This window comes from Phacochoerus africanus, chromosome 1 (assembly GCF_016906955.1).
Source record: "Phacochoerus africanus isolate WHEZ1 chromosome 1, ROS_Pafr_v1, whole genome shotgun sequence".
Taxonomy (NCBI): Eukaryota; Metazoa; Chordata; class Mammalia; order Artiodactyla; family Suidae; genus Phacochoerus; species Phacochoerus africanus.
In genome coordinates this window covers 189,177,702-189,204,730 of record NC_062544.1, presented here as the reverse complement: position 1 = coordinate 189,204,730, position 27,029 = coordinate 189,177,702, and the positions used below count along the sequence as shown (strand labels likewise).

Genomic DNA, 27,029 nt, shown 5'->3' with positions numbered 1-27,029 from the left:
GAGAGGATTTTACCAGCATCTCCCTCACTGTAAACATATGCACAGTATGTAGAAGAGGCATAATGATGGAGAAACTACTTACTTTTTGATTTTTCTAATTCTTATATATTTCCTATTGTGAGTGGTTTCCCTGTGGAGAAAACTAATATTATCACTTATAGATTACTATAGTTTTTTTTTGCTTTTTGTTTTTTGTTTTTTGCTGTATGTGGGAGAGTGGGAGAGAGAAGTAAAATAAGATCCTTTATCTAGAAAACATGGCTGATTGTTTCATTTTCTCTGCAAGCAAAATGAGTGTCCTAGATTTGGAATAGCCCCTAAAATTTCATTTCTTAGTTACTGTGATTAAATAAGCATGCTGTAGGATTGCACATGTGTTTTGCTTAACTAACTTTTTATACAAAACGTTTTCTCTACTGGGTCAAATAGTACCAGACGTTCATCTCGATTCAAATTTGCAAACTTACTTAGGAAGCTTTATAAGTAATTACACTGACTATTAGTTGGAAGAATGTTTAGACATGGATTAGAAAGGATGAGACCTTTATTTTATGATCTTGAAGTTATCTTTGTATATATTATACTTGTTCAGTTACACTCCTTTTCAAAGAAGGAATTCAAGTGGATAAACTTTGTTAAAAGTCAGTGGAAATATTCTGGTGACCTATAACATTTATTAAGAGTGAATTATGTATGGATTCAGATTTATGAATCATTTGTTTTAAACAATTTCCTTTTGGTACTTACGACAGAACAGTTCATTTTATGAAATTATGTAGTTTTCCAAGGAAAAGTTTGTCATTACATTTTCAGGTCACTCTTGTTAGGAAGACTTGTAATAGATTTCTAATGATTATGATCTTCTGATGTGAGAACTTTTCTCCTTTAGATTTATTTTAAAATTTATATGATAAATTTGAAATAAATACTAATTGTCATTTTTTTCTCTCACAGCTTCATATCCTCCAATTCAGCCTCATCCTCTAATAAAACATCAGCAGATTCCTCTTCATTCACCACCTCCCAAAGTTTCCCATCATCAGCTGATATTACAACAGCAGCAACAGCAAATTCAGCCAATCACACTTCAAAATCCCACTCAAGACCCACCCCCATCCCAGCACTGTATACCGCTCCAAAACCATGGCCTGCCTCCAGCTCCCAGTAGTGCCCAGTCACAGCATTGTTCACCAATTCAGAGTCATCCCCCTCCTTTAACAATGTCTCCTAGCCAGTCACAGTCAGCACAGCAGTCTGTAGTGGTGTCTCCTCCACCACCTCATTCACCAAGTCAGTCTCCTACTATAATTATTCATCCGCAAGCACTTATTCAGCCACACCCTCTTGTGTCATCAGCTCTCCAGCCAGGGTCAAACTTGCAGCAGTCCACTGCTAATCAAGTGCAGCCTACAGCACAGCTGAATCTTCCATCCCATCTTCCACTTCCAGCTTCCCCTGTTGTACACATTGGCCCAGTTCAGCAGTCCACCTTGGTGTCCCCAGGTCAGCAGATTGTGTCTCCAGCATCACACCAGCAATATTCAGCCCTGCAGTCCTCTCCAATCCCAATTGCAACCCCTCCGCAGATGTCAACATCTCCTCCAGCTCAGATTCCACCACTGCCCTTGCAGTCTATGCAGTCTTTACAAGTGCAGCCTGAAATTCTATCCCAGGGCCAGGTTTTGGTGCAGAATGCTTTGGTGTCAGAAGAGGAGCTTCCAGCTGCAGAAGCTTTGGTCCAGTTGCCATTTCAGACTCTTCCTCCTCCACAGACTGTTGCGGTAAACCTACAAGTACAACCATCAGCATCTGTTGATCCACCAGTGGTAAGCCCTTGGAAGCTCTTTGACTTTCTTGCTGAACTGAAAGTAAAAATATTTCCTCCCACATTATGTCATATCGTTAGCTCTAAATGCCTATGAATTTAAAAAGCTTGAAATTTCCATCTGTCAGTGTTTGACATACATGCTGTATGGGCAAAAAAGAAAAAAAATGCCGTTTGTTGTATGGTTGCATGCTTGATAATTTGTGATGGTTATTAAAGTCCCTCGTTAATTTTATTACTATTTAAACAAATCCATCTGCTATCTTTACAGAGTTGATTTTTTTTCCCCAAGGGAATGCATTTGAACCAGTGTCATCTGCACAAAGTTTTTTCTCTTAAGGTGATTATCCTTCATAGATCCCTTCTGTTGGCTTGTATGTTCGTAAAAGTATGGTTTATCTAGCTAACCTTTTTGGTTGTATGCATTCTAAAATTCTAGGCCTTTAGGGGCTTTTGTTTCAAGGTGGAGGTGTGCTTGTATGATGTAACTTTTTGGTAAAATTATATTTTGTAATTAAAATTCTGTAAAAAATAATTATTTTAGGAAAGAATCCAACTTTGCAAAAAACAGTTATTAACTATGAGCCATCTTTTAGAATTGTTAAACTTCTGATTTTTTAAATTTCTACTAAGGGAGAATGTATACATAAAATATTTCTCATTTAAAAAGCTAAGAAAATCTTGGTGGATGAATTGAATACTGAGGATGAAAAAAATCCATTGAGAGGAGTAAAAGTTTTGAGTAATTGAGCTTGTAGCAAAAGTTATCAAGACAGACCTCTAAAAATGGTACATACTACCTAGAAAGGAAAATTATCCTGAAAATGTTTTTCTTTGAAACATTCTATAAAGGAATTTAAAAAATTTTTAAAATAATTTACAATAAAAATTGAAATAAGGCCTCTCAATGTTAGAATAATCAAATTCATAATTAAGTTATAACAGGAAAACAATATTCCCAAAGAAGGTTTCATATTAGATATCACTGGAGATTTTATCGCTTAAAGACTAATAACCAGTAGCTCAGAAAGGAAAGGAATTTCAAAGTCTATTCCTTAATGGTAAACATTTTGGCTCTCAGAATGCAAATTTATAGATTCTTTATTCTTATCATTCTGACTGATCTTAATAGGCCTGAAGAGATTGAATCGTACTTCCTACTCACTTCTATTAAAAGCAGAACTTGAACAAAGGCAGCAATGGGCATCTAGAAATAAGTTTGCATTTCAGTTATCATGTATCTCTTTTAATGTATTTTTGAAGAGTTTACAATAGATGTTGTAACATAAAAAACACATGCCTCAAAGCATACATTTTCTTTAAAGAATATACATTCTCACTTTCTAGTTCAGTGAATTGGTTTTTAACAAATAGAAAATAAAATTTCTTTGGCTTTCCTGTTGTGGCGCAGCGGAAACGAATCCAAGGAGGAACTATGAGGTTGTGGATTCAATCCCTGGCCTCGCTCAGTGGGTTAAGGATCCGACGTGGCCATGAGCTGTGATGTAGGTTGTAGATTCGGCTCAGATCTGATGTTGTGGCTGTGGCTTAGGCTGGCAGCTGTACCTCCAATTTGACCTCTAGCCTAGGAACTTCTGGATGCTGGGGCGCAGCCCTAAAAAGCAAAAAAAAAAAAAAATATATATATATATATATATGCCTTCTATTTTTCTAATTGTTTTTTGTTGAGCAAACCTTGGAGAAACAGTTTTGGTATAGAAATATCAAAACCATAATAACACTTTAATTAAATTCAAGCTAAAAATGTCTAAGTTCTTATTACTTCCTGCTCTCTATTACTTTTTTGTTTTTTGTTTTTTTAATCTCGTTTTGAATATTTTTCATTAAAAAAATAACATTCTCTGCTACCACTGTTAGGGTAACTCTTGCTGTAGATGTTTCTATGTTATCTTTCTTGTCTCTTACCTTTCTTAGAGTACCATAGCCTATTTTTTAAATTGCTATATTTTCTTTTATTACCCTTAATCAAATTTATTTTTTTTACCATCACATTTCTTCATAAATTACATATTCCTTCACAATTTCCTCGTTGTCTCAAACATTTAAAGACAGAAGGATATTTCCTTTTTAGGAGATATGAAAATTTCAGAGATAAGTGTGATTTTCAAAGTAAAATCAGTGTGCTTTTTAAAAGGTATATTTATAAAACTAAGATTTTTCACTGGCATTTGGGTATGATAAATAGGATGTGGTAAGTGTAGATACTTTAGAAATAATAAATGTTCCATAGTTTATTTAGGAAAGGGAGACTGATGCTACTAATGTACTTTATTGAGGTAAGTTCAGCTTTTTTTTTTTTTGTCTTTTTTGGCTTTTTGCTACTTCTTGGGCCGCTCCCGCGGCATATGGAGATTCCCAGGCTAGGGGTCCAATTGGAGCCGTAGCCACTGGCCTACGCCAGAGCCACAGCAACGCGGGATCCGAGCCGCGTCTGCAACCTACACCATAGCTCACGGCAACGCCGGATCCTTAACCCACTGAGCAAGGGCAGGGATCGAACCCGCAGCCTCATGGTTCCTAGTCGGATTCGTTAACCACTGCACCACGACGGGAACTCCAAGTTCAGCTTTTGATGGTTTTAGAATAGTTGTAGTTGTGAACTAAAGAGAAATTGTGATGTGCAATTTCCAAGTGGTCTTGTGCACAAAACTTTTACTTCTTTGCTTTATTCAGTATTTTAGTTGTCCAACTTAGATTTTTTTATGCTAATGGTACCAGATGTCTGTGACAGATCTACTTTTGCCTACTTCTTTTATTCATTTAACATATTTTGCCTTCACATGGGAGATTTGGAAGAAAGTATGTGTAGTTTAATTAAGCTTACCTATAAAGAATTGAAACTATTTTACAGTATTCTTTGATGGATTATTTCAGAATATGCTATTTGTGTTGCCTCATTTTGTCCTTTTAAAACTTTCATTATATTAAAAAAACCAGTGTTCTCTGCATGATCATGCATGATCTTTGATTCTTTAAAAGGTGCTATAGTAGGTGTTTGAAAAACTTGACAGCATTAATATTAAAGAGAGAGTTTCAGCATTTATGAAAAGATGATAATCTTTGGAAGAAAAGTAATATCTTTTAAAGGAATGCTACATAGATACCGTTGAACTGGTTGGTAAAACTGCTGCTTGTCTAATTACCTCTGAATCAACATTCCCATCGCTCTGCCAAATTAAGGTAATCCTTATTAAAGCAGATGCCCCTGACTAGAAGGTTTTTTTCTTTTCTTTTTCCTTTAACCCCTAGGACATTTTTTTGGATGACTTTCCTTGTATTAGACATTATCGTCATAAAAAAAATTATCATGAGCAGATACTAGCGGCTATTATTGTTGCATTGTATAGTAATGAGCAACTGCTTTCACTCCTGAGGATCCAGACTTGAGGCAAGGACTCTTTTTTGGTGAAATAGGTTTCCAGATGCAGGGTTGTGAGCAAATAACTTTTTAAAATGCCTACTTGTTAGCTGATTCAGAACACAGTTCTGGAGTTCCCGTCGTGGCGCAGTGGTTAACTAATCTGACTAGAAACCATGAGGTTGCGGGTTCGATCCCTGGCCTTGCTCAGTGGGTTAAGGATCCAGCATTGTCCTGAGCTGTGGTGTAGGTCGAAGACGAGGCTCAGATCCCAAGTTGCTGTTGCGTAGACCAGCGACTACAGCTCCGATTTGACCCCTAGCCTGGGAACCTCCATATGCTGCAGAAGCAGCCCTAGAAAAGGCAAAAAGACAAAAAAAAAAAAAAAGAACACAGTTCTGAATATTGTATTTGATATAAAATTATCAGTATCAAAAGGATTTTTAAAAACGCCAAAGGAAAGGTATTCTTAGTAGAGGCTTGGAATTAGAGTTTTTTTTGGGGGGGGGCTTTTAAATTCTATCATTGTTGTTAGATATGTCTTTGTAGTCCTTTTTAATCATACATAGTTTATACTGGTTTTAGAAATCTTGATCATTTTTGTACTTAATTTCAAATCATCAAACTTTTTCAATAGTTTGATTAAAAATATATATAGTATTAGATATCAAAGTCACTTAGAGTTTTTTGTGAATGTTGAAACATTTTTTAAACATTTATTAGAAATATTAATCCTTTTGGGTAAGTTATCTTAAAAACTCACAACTTTGTAAACTTATGCAATAAGTTTTGTACATAAAAGAAGGGAAATAAATTGCTTTGTGGCTTTGTTTTTAGTAACCTGTGATCTTTCAAAAATAATGGTTAAATAAATAATGATGACAAGTTTAAAATACCTGTGTCATTCTCTACATGTGGACTCTGAAAATTCAGCCTTAAGTTTAATAAAAAATTAATAATCTAGATATTTTTAGTTATATAGTTCCTTTTCAGAATACTTTTGAGTCCATGTTTTGTAAATATTATCTTTACCATTGGATAACAAGGTAGTTAAAGATGTAAAAACTTTCTTCTGTAAATATGGAACAATATTAAGGAACTGAAATAATATATCAAATGGTTTGGGATGGTGTGTGTGTATTATCTCAATGAAAAGTATTTTCTCTTATTAGCTTATAAAATTCATTATTCTTGAGTTGATCAGGAGATTAAAGAAAAGATGTAATCACATACCTTTTTTGTAGGTAATCAGACATTACTTTTCAAAATTTAATCTTTAATTCACATAAATATAATAAAGAAGAGCCTGGAACGTAGTCTGTTAGTACACTTCCTTGTATGTTTTGTGTCATTTTGGAGATTTGCTTAAGATGTTTGTGAAAAATATTAGTATTTATTTTGATTTATGACAGTTGGAAGTTAACAGAAACTATAATAAATTCTCACAATAGTTTTTTGAGCATATAAAGTAAAAACATTTTAAAAAATTAACAAAATTAAAAACATGTCCTGCCTTGATATCACCTTTTGGGAAAGCTTAGTGACTTGTACCTTAGATACTGAGCTACAACTTGCTTCCAGGGAAATACCAAGTTTTATGAATCATCAAATATTATGAAAAACTTTGAGTGATTTTGAAGTTTTCCTTTCAGTCTGTCAAATGGTCATTTTGCCTTGCTTTTAAATTTTAAAATACTTTGAATTTTTATTTTTTTGCCCATACCAGTGGCATGTAGAAGTTCCTGGGCCAGGGTTCTAACCTGAGCCACAGCAATGACAACGCCAGATCCTTAACCCCAGGGAACACCTAGAATTTATTTTTTAGTTAAATTAGGAACACTTTATTAAATGTATTTTAGAAACTTTTAGGCAGTGTGCTTTGTCATTGCAGGTTTATCAAGTAGAAGATGTATGTGAAGAAGAAATGCCAGAAGAGTCAGATGAATGTGTCCGGATGGACAGAACTCCACCGCCACCCACATTGTCTCCAGCAGCTATAACTGTGGGGAGAGAGGATTTAACTTCTGAGCATCCTTTGTTAGGTGATGAAATACCTAAATTTGGGGGGAATTTGCAGTTAGGTAAATGTTGGTAATGGGAAAAGTTTATTTTTTCACCAAAGATGGTATTAAAATAATTTGTTATGTAATTAATTGCAGCAAAACATAGATTAGAATTTAAGATTGCTTTTTGATGAGGAATAGTTAGAACACTTGATGAGGAACCACCCAAATGAAAAACATCTTGCAGCCTTTAAAATTTTAGTATTTTGTACAGATGTGTTTTATATGCCAATTCAGATTCATGTGTCAAGCTATTTCTAGCTTGAAAATTAGAATGAATCAGAGTTTTATCAGAGATTTCAATTATACTTTCTAAACATCATAAAGCATTTGAAGTCATACCTGACATTCCTCATAAGTGCTTGTGATCCACACTGAGTAAACTCTTTAAAAAATGTTCTTTCCCAGGTAGTACTTTAAGTCTCACTAATTCTTGCTGAAGACATGGATTCAAAAATTCTTGAGCTTGGAGTTCCAGATGGGGCTCAGCAGATTAAGGACCCGAGGATGTGTCTCTGTGAGGATGTGGGCTTGATCCCTGGCGTGGCTCAGTGCTGTAAGCTGCTGCATAGGTTGCATATGTGGCTCGGATCCTGTGTTGTCTGGCAGTGGTGTAGACCCCAGCTGAAGCTCTGGTTTGACTCCTGGCTCAGGAACTTTCATATGTGGCAGGTGTGGCCGTAAAAAGAAAAAAAAAATTCTTGAGCTTAAGCAATCAAATTCTTATCACTACTTTAGAGTTACTTATGAGTTTGGGTAAATCTTCTTTATACTCTTCATGATGTCAAACCAACTGAATCCTAGGTATTTTACTAAAACATTGTGATCTATAGCCCAGTGTCTAAGTCCTAAAAAAGATATATTCTGCATTAGTTTTTAAAAATTTTTTGAATATTTTATTTAGATTAAGAGTTGGCAAATTATAGCTCATGCTACAAACTTTCCTGCTGCCTGTTTTTGTATGGCTCATGAACTAAGGATGGTTTTAGAATTTTTAATGGGGGAAAAAAATCAGAAGAATAATATTTCAAGTTTCATTGTCCATAAATAAAGTTCTCTGCAACACAGCCATGTTCATTTGTTCAGAAGTTATCTGTGGCTACTTTTGCAGTAATGTATTAAAGATGAGTCATTGCAGAGACCATATGTCCTTTCCCCTCACCCCCCCCCCCTTTTTTTTTCAGGTCACACCTGTGGAATGTGGAAGTTCCCAGGCTAGAGGTCAAATCACAGCTGTGGCTGATGGTCTACATGCAGCCACAGCAACACCAGATCCAGGCTGCTTCTGTGACCCATGCCATAGCTTGTGGCAACACCGGATCCTTAAGCCACTGAGAGGGGCCAGGGATTGAACATGCATCCTCGTGGATACTAGTCAGGTTAGTTGGGTTCTTAACCTGCTGAGCCACACCAGGAACTCCACATATGTTCTTTATAGAAAGTTTACTGACCCCTGATATAGGTAATACCAGTCTTGCTTGACTTGTTGAAAGTGTTCTGTTCTATTGAATATCTCATAGCTCTTATCACTTTCAGTTAAGATGAACCACTACAACAGGCATGGAAACTAACAGGGCACTTACTTTGCTACCAAATCAGCTCTTCTCCTCTGTTTCTTCAGCGTGCCACATCTCTAACCCTTCCCTTCTCTCCAGCTCTTTATCCCTTACTACCAGTATAAATCTTGGGAAAGCATGGAGGGTGAAAACCAATTTTCCTCTAATATTAACCCCTCCTACAAAATGGAAAACATTTAGTCAATAAAATTATGTAAAATATTTGACAAGTTTAATATTTTTGTCTTCATTTATTCAAAATAATACCTCAAAAGATAAATTTAAGAAAAATCTACCTATAGTATTAAATCTTTGTAGTTTCCATACACTGAAAATGGATTTATGTTGCTACAGATTTCTTGGAGTTTTGATTTAAAGACAAATATATGTTTAACTGAATAACAACCTTGCATTGTAACTGTTATTTAATTACCTAAAATCATTACTAATGATACTCAAGAAAATTTAAATATTTTTGAAATACCGAAACTCAAGAATATCTTTTTTTTTTTTGCCTTTTTCTTTTCATGGTCGCACCTGTGGCATATGGAAGGTCCCAGGCTAGGGGTCGAATCAGAGCTACAGCTGCCTGCCTACACCACAGCCACAGCAATGCAGGATCTGAGCCATGTCTTGGAGCTACACCTTAGCTCATGGCAATGCCAGATCCTCAACCCACTGAGCGAGGCCAGGGATTAAACCCACAACCTCATGGTTCGTAGTCGGATTTGTTTCCGCTGTGCCACGATGGGAGCTCCCGAAACTCAAGAATATCTTTACATTATTTCCTCAGTAATATAATCTGAGATCCTGGCATGCATATCCTTCTGGCTAAATTGTCTAAGTACAATGTAGATTTTTGAATCTTCCTTTAATTTACTTCACACTTACAAGGGGGGAAAGCAAGCATGGGTTGCTCATCAAATCATGTAATAAACCTATAAAAACAGAGGGACTTATTTCCACCTAGGATTCAGTCTTCATAAATCTTTAAGAATTCTTTAAAAAGTATTCATAAAAAGTAGCAAAATCTCATAAATTTTGCTCAGAAAATGAGATTGCAAATAGGCGGTATAACTTGTGGCAGAGTCTTATCAGTTAATTTGGCTTTTCTATCTCACAGTTGTCTTAAATCTGGAGAGTGTAATAGTGTTTTTGTTCTGCTGTAATACATCACTCTTCTTGTGTTTTTTATTTTAATAGTGGATTATAAACTTGCAAGAAATAGCTGTTAGCTTCTTCAAGAAGTCAGTAATTACGACTTTGTTGTCAACAGAACTTAGATATATTTGTATGTTTGATCTAAAAATTAGTTAGAATATATACCAAGCAGTATTTTCTGAATAAATCACATTATACATAGTCTAGCTTTATATTTCTAAATTAATAAGATATCTGTAAATCTGTAAGGGACATTAAATTTTTGTCTAATTTTTAGTTTTCCATAGATTTGTCTTCTTTTTCTTCTAAGAGAAAAGTTGCTTTTCAGTCCTTGTTCAGAATTATATCTTTTATCCCTTTTTCTCTAGGAGTGTATGTGAAGATTGGGTGTGTGTGGGATAGCTTTTTTATGGAGTTGCTCAGTTTGGTAACGCATGTATATAATTGTGTATTTCCTCCCAGAAATCAGCAAACCTGTATTTTCTATGATTTTTTTTTTTTTTTCCTTTTTTGGTCTTTTCTAGGGCCGTGCCTGTGGCATATGGAGGTTCCCAGGCTAGGGGTCGAATCAGAGCTACAGCTGCCGGCCTATGCCACAGCCACAGCAACTTGGGATCCGAGCCGCGTCTGCAACCTACACCACAGCTCATAGCAACACCAGATTCTTAACCCATTGAGCAAGGCCAGGGATTGAACCCGCAACCTCATGTCTCCTAGTCGGATTTGTTAACCACTGAGCCACAACAGAAACTCCTCTACTGACTTTCTGCTTTAGTTTTTAATGAGGGATTGTGTGACTTTATACAGGTTTTCCAGTACAGTTTATCCTGGTGGGTTATTTGGTGGAACTAGGTTAATTTGTGTTTGTAATATTTCTGTGATAAACTACATAGTGAAATCAATCACATTGAATTATTAAGTGTGAACTATTAGTTTTTTCTTTTCTGACACTGTACCTATTATCACTGTACTATTTTGTTAGCTAGAATTTTTATTCTATAGGGATTCTTTTTCTTTCTTCTCTACCTAACTGGGCTATATTGTGAGTATCTTTGATAGTGATGTCAATCCTTTTAATTTTGATGGTAGAGAGGAGTTACCATAGCAATTAAAAGTGTTGGTTGTCTCCAGAACCTGACTGCTTGGGTTAGTATCGTAGCTGCACTAATTAGCTGTTTGCCTTTAGGCAAGTTGCTTTATTTTTCTGTGTCTTGGTTTCCATATCTATAAATGGGAGATAATAACAGTACCTGCCTAGAGGCTAGTTTTGAGGATTAAATGAATTATAGCATGTAAGACATTTACACAGTTCCTGGCATATAAGTGCTCAGTAAATGGTAGTAGTATCTTGAGCATATGCTTTTCTTTTGTTATTTTTCTCAGATATCTTGTACTTATATTCCTAGCCAGTAATTGGTTTGGTCTCGTCACTTTGGTACAGTTTAGTAAAGGTTGAGTGCTATCGAATGGGTAGGTAAAGTGTCCATCATAGGCTATGGATCTCTTTTGTTGTGGTCCTTGGAGTTTGAAGGGGAGGAATCACAGTGATCCAGCCTAGCGTTTTGCAATTGCCTGATACTAACTACAGTGTTCCCCCAAATTGACATGCACAGTGTCAATGAAGAATAGATAAAAACGACAAGAAACATTTGTGCATGGATGTGGATTAGCCTTACTGCTTGAAATAAAGATAATCCCCTGTATAATTCATTACAATTTCTATTTATTCTGTGGGTTTCATAATCCTTTTTTACCTAAGCATATTTTCAAAGTACTTTTTCCCCCATACCGTTTGAAGTGTATAAACAGGAACATTGGAATTTAATATCTGCGTAGCTTAAAATTAAAAGAAATTTAGTAATTATTCTTAAATTGACATTCTAGAAGATTTTCATTTCTTATGGAAGTTCTTTTTTTTAATTTTCAGAATTTATTCATTTGTTTTTTATAATTTTTATTTTTTCCATTATAGCTGCTTTAAGAAACAGTTTTTTTTTAACCAAGATTGGAATGGTAACTTTTAGCAAGTTACCAGCCCTTCCTTTGTAAGTGGGGATGGTAGTAGTTTGTATCTCATAAGGTCATTGTGGAGATTTTTTTTTTATTATAGTTGATTTACAACGTTCTGTTAAATTTTGATGTACAGCAAAGTGACCCAGTCATACATTCTTTTTCTCACATTATTCTCCCTCATGTTCCATTACTATAGTTCGATGTGCTACACAGCAGGACCTCATTGCTTATCCACTCCAGATGCAATACTTTGCATCTATTAACCCCAAACTCCCAGTCCATCCCACACTTCCCCCCACCCCCCTACCGCCCAGGCAACCACAAGTCTGTTTTCCAAGACCATGAGTTTGTTTCCTTTCTGTAGAAAGGTTCATTTGTGTCATATATTAGATTCCAGATATAAGTGATATCATATGGTATTTGTCTTTCTGACTTCTCTTATGTATGAGAGTCTCTAGTTCCATCCATGTTGCCGCAAATGGCATTATTTTCCTTTTTATGGCTGGGTAGTATTCCACTGTGTATATGTACCACATCTTAATCCATTCATCTGTTGATGAACATTTAGGTCGTTTCCATGTCTTGGCTATTGTGAATAGTGCTTCAATGAACATAGGGGTGCATGTATCTTTTTTAAGAAAAGTTTTGTTCAGATATATGCCCAAGAGTGGGATTGCTGGATCATATGGTAATTCTATATTTAGTTTTCTGAGGTACCTCCATACTGTTTTCCATAGTGGTTACACCAATTTACATTCCCACCAACAGTGAAGGAGGGTACCCTTTTCTTCACATCCTCTCCAGCATATGTTATTTGTGGACTCTTATTTATTATTTTTTTATTACTCAATGAATTTATTACATTTGTAGTTGTACAGTGATCATCACAATCCAATTTTATAGGATTTCCCCACAACCCCAGCGCATCCCCCCTCCCCTCAAACTGTCTCCTCCGGAGACCATAAGTTTTTCAATGTCTGTGAGTCAGTATCTGCTCTGCAAAGCAGTTCAGTCTGTCCTTTTTTCAGATTCCACATGTCAGTGAAAGCATTTGATGTTGGTGTCTCATTGTATGGCTGACTTCACTTAGCAAGATAATTTCTAGGTCCATCCATGTTGCTAAGAATGCTGGTATTTCGTTCCTTTTAATGGCTGAGTAATATTCCATTGTGTCTATGTACCACCTCTTCTTGATGCACTCCTCTGTGGATGGACATTTAGGTTGTTTCCATGTCTTGGCTATTGAAAATAGTGCTGCAATGAACATCAGAGTCCATGTGTCTTTGCGAGTCATGGTTTTCTCTGGATAGATGCCCAGGATTGGGACTGCTGGATCAAATGGTAGTTCTATTTTTAGTTTTCTGAGGCATCTCCATACTGCTTTCCACAGTGGTTGCACCAACTTACAATCCCACCAACAGTGTCATAGGGTCCCTTTTTCTCCACACCCTCTCCAGCACTTATTGTTTGTAGACTTTTTGAAGATGGCCATTCTGGCTGGTGTAAGGTGGTACCTCAGAGTGGTTTTGATTTGCATTTCTCTAATAATGAGTGGTGTTGAGCATCTTCTCATGTGTTTTTTGGCCATCTGCATGTCTTCTTTGGAGAACTGTCTGTTTAGATCTTCTGCCCATTTTTGGATGGGGTTATTTGTTTTTTTGGTATGGAGCTACAGAAGGTGTGTATAAATTTTGGAGATTAATCCCTTGTCAGTCGATTCACTTGCAAAGATTTTCTCCCATTCTGTGGGTTGCCTTTTTGTTTTGTTTAGGGTTTCCTTTGCTGTGCAGAAACTTTGAAGTTTGATTAGGTCCCATTTGTTTATTTTTGTTTTTACTGTCAGTACTCTAAGAGGTGGATCTGAGAAGGTGTTGCTGTCGTTTATGTCAGAGAGTGTTTGGGCTGTGTTTTCCTTTAAGAGTTTGATAGTGTCTGGTCTTGTATCTAGGTCTTTAATCCATTTGGAGTTTATTTTTGTGTATGGTGTTAGGGAGTGTTCTAATTTCATTCTTTTGCATGTGGCTGTCCAGTTTTCCCAGCACCACTTATTGAACAAGCTGTCCTTTCTCCCTTGTATATTCCTGCCTCCTTTGTCGTAGATGAGTTGGCTGTAGGTGCATGGGTTTAATTCTGGGCTTTCTGTCCTGCTCCACTGATCTATAGTTCTGTCTTTGTGCCAGTACCATACAGTTTTGATGAGTGTTGCTTTGTAGTATAGTCTGAAGTCCGGGAGCCTCATTCCTCCAGCTCCATTTTTCTTTTCCAGGATGTCTTTGGCTATTCTGGGCCTTTTGTGCTTCCAAACAAACTTTAAAATATTTTGTTCGAGTTCTGTGAAAAATGTCCTTGGTAATTTGATAGGGATTGCATTGACTCTGTAGATTGCCTTAGGTGGTATAGTCATTTTGATAATATTGACTCTTCCAATCCAAGAGCATGTATGTCTTTCCATCTATTTGTGTCATGTTTGATTTCTTTCATCAGTGGCTTGTAGTTTTCAGAGTACAGGTCTTTTGTCTCTTTAGGTAGGTTTACTCCTAGGTATTTTATTCTTTTGGATGGTAAGCAATGGCACATGGGATTGCTTCCCTAATATTTCTTTCTGATCTTTCATTGTTGGTATATAGAAATGCCATTGATTTCTGTGTATTAATTTTGTATTCTGTGACTCATCCAAATTCGTGGATGAGCTCCAGCAGTTTTCTGGTGGAGTCTTTAGGATTCTCTAGGTATAGTATCATGTCATCTGCAAATAGTAATAGTTTTACTTCTTCCTTTCCAATGTGGATTCCTTTTACTTCTCTGATTGCTATGGCTAGGACTTCCAAAACTATGTTGAATAGTAGTGGCGAGAGTGGACATCCTTGTCTTGTCCCTGATCTCAGTGGGAATTCTATTTTTTTTTTGTCTTTTTGTCTTTTTTCCTTTTGTAGGGCCGCTCCCGTGGCATATGGAGTTTCCCAGGCCAGGGGTCCAATCGGAGCTGTAGCCGCTGGCCTATGCCAGAGCCATAGCAACTCTGGATCCGAGCTGCATCTGTGACCTACACCACAGCTCACAGCAATGCCGGATCCTTAACCCAGTGAGTAAGGCCAGGGATCGAACCTGCAACGGCATGGTTCCTAGTCAGATTCGTTAACCACTGTGCCATGACGGGAACTCCCAGTGGGAATTCTTTCAGCTTTTCACCATTGAGAATGATGTTAGCTCTGGGTTTGTCATATATGGCCTTATTTTGGACTTGTTAATGATGGCCATTTGGACCAGTGTGAAATCTCATTGTGGTTTTGATTTGTATTTTTCTAATAATTAACATTGGTGAGCATTTTTTCATGTGCCTGTTGGCCATCTGTACATCTTTGGAGAAATGTCTATTCAGGTCTTCTGCCCATTTTTCAATTGGGTTGTTGGTTTTTTTTTGCTGTTGAGTTGTATAAGTAGTTTGTAGATTTTAGAGATTAAGCCCTTTGGTTACATATTTCAAAGTGTTTTCTCCCATTTGGTAGGTTGTCTTTTTTTTTTGGGGGGGGGTCTTTCTGTCTTTCTAGGGCTACACCCGTGACACATGCAAGTTCTCAGGATAGGGGTCGAATGGAGCCGTAGCTGCTGGCCTACGCCACAGCAACACAGGATCCGAGCCGCATCTGTGACTTACACCACAGCTCATGGCAATACCAGTTCCTTAACACACTGAGCCAGGCCAGGGATCAATGTCCTCATGGATACTACTCGGGTTCATTAGCCACTGAACCACGATAGGAACTCCATCTTTTTGTTATTTTTATGGTTTCCTTTGCTGTGCTTGCCTGTTTGATTAGGTCCCATTGGTTTATTTTTGTTTTTGTTTTTGGTTCTGTTGCCTTGGGAGCTTTGTGGAGATTAAGTGAGATAATAAATATAAAGGTATCAAGTTTTTTTTTAAGTGCTAGATATTATTATTGTTATTAATGTTTATTTTAAAATTTTCTTTCATGTTTGCCTGGGCAGAATGCTAAAGATTGAAAAAAATGACTTTTTTTTTTCCAGAGCAAGTAGAATTACCCGCTGTGGCATCAGTCAGTGCTTCAGTAATTAAATCTCCATCAGATCCTTCGCATGTTTCTGTTCCTCCACCTCCACTATTACTTCCAGCTGCTACCACCAGGAGTAATAGTACATCTATGCCCAGTAGCATACCCAATGTAGAAAACAAACCTCCACAGGCTATTGTTAAACCACAGATCTTGACCCATGTTATTGAAGGCTTTGTGATCCAGGAGGGATTGGAGCCATTTCCTGTAAGTAGCAAGGAATTTGTATTTTTAAAATTCTTCACGTGGCATTATTTTAAAATTTATAGTCTGTTCTAAAAAATAAGCTTGTAATTTTATTTCAAAAATTGTTAATATTTTATCTAGAATTTTTAATACATATTCTTTATATATTTCCAAATATACTTCTAGAATTTTATGCTATTTAGATGTCGAAGGAGAAAAATTGGAGGATATAAGGACATCAGTTTTATAATTTTTAGAGAAAGGCAATTAGGTGTTTACTCCAGTGAAATAAACTTTTTTTTCTTTTTAAGGGGACTGAAATGACATCTGAAGTGTATTTTTTTCTTTTTGATGGTGTTTCTTGTATAATGTGATACTTTGTGAACTTTAACTTGGATACAGAAAAGAATAGTTTCCTAATTTAATACTTCCGATGTTACTCAGTTGATGGTTTATAATAAGCAAATAGATTTTCTCATTATTCTTACATCTCAGGCTTCAATCATATTTTTTAAATGTTTCAAAATGTTTACCTCAAAACGGAGGTGCTATAAAATTTGAGACCAGCGATGCAGAATTTCATGCTAATATCTAGAGGTGAACATTTTTCCTTAGAAAATAAACTAAGACAAATGGCCAAAATCAAAGATAAGAAAACAAAATTATTTTGAGGGGCTTTGAACCATCTGATTTTTCATATTCATGGATAGGGCATTGTGATTGCATAGTGATAGCTGATTTCCTAATTGGTTATCTTTATATTTAGTCTATGGTGTGTGTATTAAACTTGGATGTCTTAAAGAATCTCTGAGAGTTCCCTAGTGGGCCTAGTGATTAAGGACTCAGCTTTGTCATTGTTGTAGCACAGGCTGGGAATTTCCACTTCCACATGCTGCAGATGTGACCAAAAAAAAAATCTCTGATATAGTAAGTGGAGGAATGAAGCAGTCTTTTCTCCCTACTTCTCAGTGGTTGGATCTTAGCTATGCCACATATTGACTGTGGTACCTGTGTCATAGCACTCAACCTTTTTTTTTTTTTTTTTTTTTCGTCTTTTGTCCTTTTAGAGCTGCATACATGGCACATGGAAGTTCCCAAGCTTGGGGTCAAATTGGAGCTACAGCTTCTGGCCTACACCACAGTCATGGCAACAAAGAATTAGAGTCGCATCTGCAGCCTACACCACAGCTCTCGGCAGTGCTGGATTGTTAACCCACTGAGCGAGGCCAGGGATCAAACCCAAAACCTCATAGTTCCTAGTCGGATTCGTTTCTGCTGTGCCACGTTGGGAACTCCCCCACTTAGTGTAGATTGAGCATTTATTTTCTCATTTGATTAATAGTTTTTAATTTGATTAATCTCATTTGATTTTGAAAGGTTACATACTATTCTACTTTATGGACAGCCATAATTTATATAATCCATCCATTATAATTGACCCTCTATATCCACAGGTTTCACATTTGGGAGTCAACCCAATCATAAATCAAAATATTAAAAAAGATGTTCCCTGGTGGCCTAGTGGTTAAGAATTCAGTATTGTCACTGCTGTGGCTTGGTTCAGTCCCTGATTTGGGAACTTCCTCGTGCCACAGGCATGGCCAAAAAATACATATATATATATTAAAAAGAAAAATGTAAGAAATTCTGAAAAGTAAAACTTGAATTTGCTGTGCATGGGCAACTGTTTACTTTGTATTTATATTTTATTAGGTGTTGTAAGTAATCTAGAGATTACTTAATGTATACAGAAGAGTGTGCATAGGTTATATGAGGTTATATGCACATAATGCTCCACTTTCTAAAAGAGACTTGAGCATCTGCAGGTTTTTGTATCCTCTGAAGTCCTGGAACCAATCCCCTGCAGATAGTGAGGGACAACTATATTGTTGGTCATTTAGGTTTCTGTTTTTTCCCTGTTCAAATAGTCTTTTTTTTTTTTTTTTGGTCTTTTTGCCATTTCTAGGGCGTCTCCCGCGGCATATGGAGGTTCCCAGGCTAGGGGTCGAATCGGAGCTATAGCTGCTGGCCTACACCTCAGCCATAGCAACACAGGATCCGAGCCACATCTGCAACCTACACAACCTACACCACAGCTCATGGCAACGCTGGATCCTTAACCCACTGATCAAGGCCAGGGAATGAACCCTAAATCTCATGGTTTCTAGTCAGATTCGTTAACCAGTGAGCCATGACGGGAACTCCTTAAATAGTCTTAAAAGGAGTATCTCTGTAAATTACCCACATTTTACATAACTGCTTTAGCATAAATTCCTAGAAGTACAGGTATTGGATCACAGTACGTATGTATTCATAAGACTCTCTTTGTGTTGCCAAGTTATTTTCTGGAAAGATTATTTAAATTTATTCATATGCCAGATTTAGCAGATCTAAATATTACAGTTTCGTCAGCAGTAATCTCCATAAAACTACTTGAGGCATATTATATATACTGACTGAAATGAACAAAATTTAGAAGCTTATGAGTGATTATTCTTTAGGGTTACACGTCGAAATTTACAGGAAGCTATATTCACTATGTGTGGAAGATGTTGCAGAGTTGACCAGCATTCTCAAGTAGGAAAAAAGGTTCCATTTTTTCAGATAGCTGAGAGTTCACTAGTAAATCAGTAAATGTTTTTGGTCTAGAATGTTTTTGCTGAAAACCTTTCTTTCCTTTTTTTTTTGTCTTTTTAGGGCTGCACTTGCTGCATATGGAGGTTCCTAGGCTAGGGGTCAAATTGGAGCTACAGCTGCCAGCCTACGCCACAGCAACATGAGATCTGAGCTGCTTCTGTGACCCACACCACAGCTTACAGCAGTGCTGAATCCTTAACCCTGTGAGCGAGGCCAGGGATCAAACCTGTGCCCTCATGGATGATAGGTTCGTTTCTGCTGAGCTACTACTGGAAGTCCCTGAAAACATTTCTAAAATAAGTAGTTTTCATGACTTAACCAAGTATATGGAACATAAGTGCATGTATTTCTGTTACTGATTTTAATATTTGAGGATTTTTTCATTTCTTTTTGTAATTATGATAGATTAGGCTGCTGAACTAGGAGTTAGGTGACTTGAGTTCTAGTCCTCATTATGCTTTTGTAAAGAAATTATCTAAGGGTATATATACATATACATACATATATAGCCATTTTTTTTCAGATTCTTTTCCCATAGAGGTTATTACAGAATATTGAGTTCTCTGTGCTATACAGTAGGTCGGTCCTCATCTTTAAAAGCCATGCAGTAATGACCTATCTTGATAGTTAACCCTACAAATAAAAATCTTTGTGCATGAAAAATAAATTCTTGAAAGTTGTTGCAGAAAAAAAATAAAGGTATCTGGCTAATCAAAATGTATTACTGATTTTTTAAAGACTTTTTAGACTATCTGCCTAAACTAGGACCCTACTTCCATTTGACTGAGACTTTGAAGCATCCATCCTGCTGGTGACCTGTAATATAAAGTGTTTATATTTAGATTGCCGGGCCTTTTCTTAGGGAATAAAGTACTTAATAAATGGATCTGATGAGTTGTACAAGTAAATTATCACAGATACCATTCAAGAGATTTTTTAAAAACTATTTTTGAAAGTCTTCTAAAAGATTAATTTTGTTCTCCCTCTTTTAAAGGTGAGTCGTTCATCTTTGCTGATTGAACATCCTGTGAAAAAAAGGCCTATTTTGGATAATCAGATGATAAATTCTGTGTGTGTTCAGCCAGAGTTACAGAATAATGCAAAGCATGCAGATAATTCATCTGACACAGAGATGGAAGATATGATTGCTGAAGGTTTGTGGATTTTCTTTTAAGATACCCTTTGACTTTATTGGTTGAAGTAAAACATGGATTTTTATTCTACAGAGATTTTCACTTGGAAGTATTTACTTTTATTTTCATAGAATGTATTTGACTAAAGTAATGGAAAAGCTAACCAGACTCTTAATGGCTATATAAATATAGTAGCAAGATTGGTGTTAATTTGTATGATGTCAGTTTGATGTTTGAAGTAGGTGTTTGGGTGGAAAAAGTTCCATTATATATGTGAAAATAATTTAAAGTTCTAGCATCAAGGAGTTCTCTTGTGGCACAGTGGGTTAAAGATCTGGCGTTGTCACTGTAGTGGCTTAGGTTGCTGCTGTGGAGTGTTTGATCCCTAACTTAGAACTCTCCACATGCCATGGGTGCAGCCAAAACAAAAACAAAAACAAACAAAAATCCCCCCAATTTTAGTTTCAAAACATCCAGTTCTCTTTCCTAAGCAGACTTAAGTAAATGACTGTTTACTGAGTTTGCTTAAAAATCTAGATCTTCTGGGTTGTTTGGTTTTAGACCTTATGTATTGTGATATTTGATATCCAGGGGTATTACAGTTGTATAAAGATGTAGTCTTCAATCAAAAAGTGATTTGGAGCAGTGAAAACAAATCCAACTAGGAACCATGAGGTTGCGGGTTCAATCCCTGGCCTTGCTCATTGGGTAAAGGATCCAGCATTGCCACGAGCTGTGGTGTAGGTTAAAGATGTGGCTTGAATCTGGCATAGGCCGGCAGCTACAGCTACAGCTCCAATTGGACCCCTAGCTTGGGAACCTCCATGTGCTGAGGGTGCAGCCGTAAAAGGACAAAAGAAAAAAAAAAGTGATTCGGTTTGTTCAGAGAGGAAAATATCACTGTCTTCTCAATGCCAGAGAATCTTTTTTTTTTTTTCTTAATATAGACTTTAATATGTGAAAACTCTGTAAAAGTTAAAGTGGCATACAAAATGACTGCAGGAAAATAAACACAAATAAATACAAAAAAATATATATATTTTTTATTCTGATCATGACTTTGCAATTGATAAAATTCAGTTTAAGTAAATAGCACTTAGTATAGTCAGGGCTCTACAGTAGTGAATTAACATCTGTGTCTAATTATCTTCAGTATATTAGTATATTTCATGTAAAATTAATATGTTCATTTTGCAAATATTTATTGAGTGTGTACTCTGTACTTTGCTAAAGTAAGTAAAATAGCATGCTGGTAAGCAAAATGGACTTGGCTCTCAGTTTTCCTAATTCTTTTTTTTTTTTGTCTTTTTGGCTTTTCTAGGGCTGCTCCCATGGCGTATGGAGGTTCCCAGGCTAGGTGTCCAATTGGAGCTGTAGCTACCGGCCTATGCCAGAGCCACAGCAATGCGGGATCTGAGCCACGTCTGTGACCTACACCACAGCTCACAGCAATGCTGGATCCTTAACCCACTGAGCAAGGCCAGGGATTGAACCTGCAACCTCATAGTTCCTAGTCAGGTTCATTTCTATTGTGCCATGATGGGAACTCCTCCCCTCTTTCTCTGTTGCTTTTTTCCTCTCCCTTCCTTTCTTCTTTTGGGGAAAAAAAAAAATCATAGTTCTTATTGTATTATACTAGTACGTACTAAAGAATATATCTCTAAAAAGTGTACATTTTGTTAAATGTTATGTTGCACAAAACAATATTAGTAGTAATTCTTTGGTGTCATCTAGTATCTGTCCATATTCAGATTTCCTCAATTGTATAATTGCTTAAATTGTATAAATGTCCTTTTATAGTTATTTTGTTCAAATCAGTATCCAAACAATCTCTTTATTTTGCCTCTTGTTATGAATTTAATTTCATTTAATTCCTGAGTACTTGCTTTTAATTATACATACTGTGTATATCTGAGAAAAATTTTCATTTGAGGTGAAGGTAATAAAGGTGAATGTGCAGGGATTTTTTTTCTTGCCTTTATCTATAAGAAGTGTGTACATGAAAGTTTTCTAAGCAAATCAACATATATAATGTTCCCTCTCATGTACACACATTGGAGAGAATGGAAAACTGCTTAGAAAGCTTCACAGCATATTTTGTGATGCTCATGGTTTATAGTATATTTACATATGCTGGACCATGCTAGAATTTAGAGGAAATTTTGGTCTAGTAGGAAGTAGCAATCTCCACAACAGAAATATAACTAAGGTGTAACGTATGGTAAGTATTAAGTGAATTGTATTAGATAGTAGGAACTTGGCACCTTAAAACCGGGTGAGATTATTGCCAGGTTGGTGAGTCTTTGTAAAGATGGGATTTGACCTGGGTCCTAGATGGTAAAGCACAGATTTAAGGTAACAAACAAGAAGAACCTTTCAGGTTAGCATACCATGAAATAAATACACAAAAACTGTGCAAGTGCTGGGTAACTACAGGAGGGGGCAGTGAAGGGTAGACGGCTGCGTTAGAAAAGTAGTGGGAAGTAAGGCAGATTCAGATTCTAGAGTACCTTGATATTCTACTCTGGAGTTAGGATTTACCTTACTGTCAAGAGGATGGTTATTGGAAGATTTTTATGCAGGTGACATGAACAGGAGTGTTTTTTGGAAGCTCTGCTGGTCACTTGTAGGATGAATATAGAAGTTTGGCATGTAATTGATAACTCATAGTCATGGTGGGAAGAGGAGGGAGAGGACTGATGGAAGATAAGGTAAAGGGTGGTTTAAAAGGACAAGATACCAGAGTGAGGAATAGGAAGGTTTAAAGATGATTAATCTATGCAATGAGTAATAAATAAGCCATAGAGATCTAATGCACAGTACAGTGAATACAGACAATATTATTGTACTGCAATCATCAGACTTGCTGAGAGACTAAACTTAATTATCCCAATGACTAAAATGAAAGGATAAAAATTAATGTGATAGAAGTGCTCCATATCACTACAAAGACAGTGATATGATGTATCAGATTAACACATTGTACACTTTAAATTTACATAATTATATGTTAAATATATTGAGTGTAGGAAAAGATGATTATGGTGGCTCAGTGAGTTAAGGATCCAGTTTTGTCACTGCTATGGCTCCCGTTCGATCCCTGGCCCTTGAACTTCTATATGCTATGGGTGTGGCAAGAAAAAAAAAGACAATCTATTTCATAGTAGAGATATATTCACTGAAAATGTGTCATTTAATTTTATAAATTTTTTCTTTTACTGTATACTTCAGTGCTTATGGGAAATACTTTAGGGTGAAATGGTGAGGTCATTAATTTAGTGTCCTTGGTTTTAGTAGTACATACAGTTTAATTCAGTATGAAAAACTTAAGGATTATTCTCTTTTTAGAGGATATCTCTGTTTGGGCAGGTTCTATAGCCAGAATCTCCAAGCAATAGTTTGTGATTTATCAGAATATGTCTTCCCGGGTAAATCATCAGACTGATGATGGTTTTTATCTCATTGCCTCTTTTTTTGCTGCTGATCCTAAAGTGTTCTCAAGTCTTCAGGAAAATTAAAAAGTAACTCCTCCTTGCATAGAAAAATTGGGGATCTCTGTTAATTAGAATATGTGTTTGGCCACTCCATTAGAGACTCAGGATAATACCTAATTAAATAAGAAGTCTCATTTTGACATAGCCCAAAGGTGAGCAGTGCCAGGCTCCACTGAGTTGGGCACCATTGAGTTGGGCACCTAAGCTCTCAGTGTCTCATGGCTCTGCCATACCTAGAATGTTGCTGTCATTTCCAGGATAGCTAATCTTCATGATCACATTCTGATCAATAAGATGGGAAAAAGGGCACCTCTTAGAATTTGCAGGCATTTCCATTTCCATGTCATTGGTCAGAAATTGGCCACACATAGGGCAGAAACTGTTTTATTCTCAGTGGTGATATTTGTAGCTGAAGATTAGGATTTTGTTACTGTGAGAGAAAACTGAAGAATGGATATTAGAGAATTACCAGCTGTCTAGAATTCCACCTTTATTAACTAAGCAACATTTTTTAAAAACTTATTTGGCTCTTAATTTTTTATTCACAAATGTGAAAAAGTAGCCTTGGTAAAACATTACCAAATTTGTTAAAATTTTGACCAAACATTAGAACTGGATTTTTTTTTTGAATCTGTTAATGTTCCTCTCTTCTTTATGAGAAATAAAACTGATGTTCTATTTTTGTCAGGTTGTTAACTCTTAGACCATACCTGTTTGGGATCTCCCCTCTCTCACCAGCAAAAACATTTCCTTCTCCTTCATAAGGTATTCTAACCTATTATCAAGTGTTGCATATTGTTATGTTAATTAAGAAAAACTTTTGATAAAGCTTTTAGTATAGTCTGGAAATCAAACAACCTGAGGAATGGGCTCTTTGGGGCTGGTTTGGTGGCAGTGGTGGGGAAATAGCAATTTTGTCTTCAGTACAACCTTTTCAAGATCAGGTCTGGTTACAAGCATGACAAAGTGAAAACAATACTCTTGGACATTATGACACTAGGTCCCAGGAATGTGTTGTAGGGCACAGCTGTGTGAAAGCCATTTCTAGGTCATTGGAAGGACTAATTTTTACTTCACTTGTTTTGAGACTCTTTCTTCCTTATTGCTACCAATTAGATGAGTTTTGCTTATGAAGATAGTCCTGTGAATTTCCTTAAGATGATCACTTGCTAGTTTATGAGTTGATTGGTTGACATTGTATTTGGATGTCTTTTGGAACTTCAGATATTTCACAGTAGGTTTTGGAGTTGTTCTTGCTACCTTCACTTGACTTAGCACTTTGCCACTTGCTTGTCCAGTAATGCTAGGATAATGTGATGCTTGAATGCATTGAGTACATGTCATCCATGCCTACATTTCAGAGTCCTTTTCTTCATCTTAACAAGTCTTGGTTAAATGAATAACATAGAAAACTACATATGGAGTGCAGAGCTAAAAGCTTTAGTTGGTGGAGTGCTTTTTTTGGTATAATTTATATGACTTGGAATAGGAATTATGATAACATGAAAAAGGCAAAAATATGGTGGATTTAAGAATTTAACAGTTTCATTAAAGTATTTCTTAAGTACTTATTACAGGTCTTGGTAGTTCTAGTTCTTAAATGGAAAACAGGAAATGGAACTATCACTTTTCTATGCCTACTCCCTGTTGGGCATTCATGTAATCTTCATTACAGTTCTTTGGGAAAAGTATTTATAAACCCCATTTTACAGATGAGAAAACTGTGGGTCATGAAGATTAAGTTGCTTGCTTATAGGTGACTGCTGCTTAATACTTGAAGATTTAGATAGGAAGTTTCTTTGAGTCCTGTGGTATGGCTTGAAGAAAGATGGATATAGAGGTGGAGGAAGGACATTCTAACTTAACAGAGAGTACTCTGACAAAAAAGGATAAATTAGAAATTACAAAGCCATAGGTGATTTTTAAGATAATTGTAAATTATTTTTAATATAACTAAAAAGGACTGTTGTATAGTTAGATAATACATCTTTATATATTCTGTTATATGCTGCAGATCTTTGAGAGTGTTATTTTAAATGCTCCTCTGAAATCAGACATCAAAATTTTACCTTCTTTTTGGAGTCATCCTCATTCTCTCTGCTTAGAATTATCTTCTTTGCTATATATGTTGTACGTAGGACAGTGTATCAAAGTATATACTACATGATGCTTTTAGAAAGCGTTCCTTTTGAAAGGTAGTGACTTTGTCTTATTTGCACATTTTTAGATAGGTTGGATTCTCAGCAAAACGAATCTTTAAAAAATGTATTGCTTATTCATATAGGGAAAACTAAACTTTTTATGCAGGAGAGCAAGAGGGAATTGGTAAAAGTGGATATTTTTGGGGGGCTTTTGCCTTACCAAAGGGGCTATGGATTAAAAAGTTAAAAGACTATTCCTTTTAAGTTTGCTAAGGGTCTGAGCTAGCAGCATCCAACCAAAGTAAAAGCTACAAGAAAATTTGCCACAATTAAATTTTTGGAAGTTTATTCTTTTGTTTTCTTTTTTTAGAGACCTTAGAAGAAATGGACAGTGAGTTGCTCAAGTGTGAATTCTGTGGAAAGATGGGATATGCTAATGAATTTCTGCGGTCTAAACGATTCTGCACTATGTCATGTGCCAAAAGGTATTTGTTTCCCTTGAATTTCCTAAAGCACAAACCACAGTCACTGTAACAAAACCAAAAAACTTAGGTAGTTTACCATTAGTCAAAATGAGATATTAAGGAGAAATGATAATCAAGTAAGCTTTATCTAGAGCTGCTTTGGTATTTCGTTGTTAAATTTTGCTGTACGAAAATTGCACATGTGTAGCACATACAGTATAATCTAATATTGAAGTAGCATTCTCCTGGTGGTAAGAATATGCTTAGGAGAATCCCTCCTGTGAGTGGACTGCTAGTCCTTAAAGTATCAAAACAGTATTTATTTGTTTTACCAGTATTGAAATATGTGGGTTTACTTTGTTATGTTTTAAAATGTTTTCATTTCCTTTATTTATTTTTTTGTATTTTTGCCTTTTCTAGGGCTGCTCCCATGGCCTATGGAGGTTCCCAGGCTAGGGGTCTAATTGGAGCTGTAGCCGCTGGCCTACACTACAGCTCATGGCAACACTGGATCCTTAAAATGTTTTCATTTCTTTTAATCATATCCTGTTTATTTTAGGTTTCTAGGTAGGATAGCTATAGCACAAGTTCTCCACATTGTTACATTATCTTGACAGCAAAATGCCTGTCTCCTCTAAATTTGTATTTTCAGTAATAATATTATAGGTAAATAGTATTACTAGCAAAAGAAATGTTTAGTATCTTCATTGATCTTGTCACAGGTTTTGTTTACATTAAAGAAAACCTGATTCTGCTAATAAATCCTAATATAGGTATTTCCCACTAAAGGGGAGGTGTGTGTGCAGGTTGATTATTTTGAAATTTGTTCTCTGTGCCAAAAGTTATTATTCTGTCAAAGAATTTAAAATCTTGTTGACACGTCTAGGGAATTTCTTGCTTGAACATA

At 36.1% G+C, this 27,029-nt stretch overlaps 1 protein-coding gene across 13 annotated transcripts in view; it reads left to right on the top strand.

The window, feature by feature from the left end:
- The window catches only part of PHC3 (polyhomeotic homolog 3), an 84,623-nt gene that overhangs the window by 46,281 nt on the left and 11,313 nt on the right, over positions 1-27,029 (top strand). For 9 of the 13 annotated variants that reach the window (XR_007135764.1, XM_047786247.1, XM_047786298.1 and 6 more), the window contains 6 exons: positions 955-1,826; positions 2,118-2,165; positions 7,096-7,246; positions 16,024-16,274; positions 19,885-20,044; positions 26,029-26,143. Coding sequence is in view for 12 of the 13 variants with exons in the window: in XM_047786247.1 (XP_047642203.1) it covers positions 955-1,826; positions 2,118-2,165; positions 7,096-7,246; positions 16,024-16,274; positions 19,885-20,044; positions 26,029-26,143 (1,597 nt within the window). In the remaining variant the exon portion in view is untranslated. Of the gene's footprint in view, positions 1-954; positions 1,827-2,117; positions 2,166-7,095; positions 7,247-16,023; positions 16,275-19,884; positions 20,045-24,205; positions 24,283-26,028; positions 26,144-27,029 lie in introns of those variants that run through there. The other 4 variants (XM_047786282.1, XM_047786257.1, XM_047786335.1 and 1 more) reach the window with 2 other exon arrangements.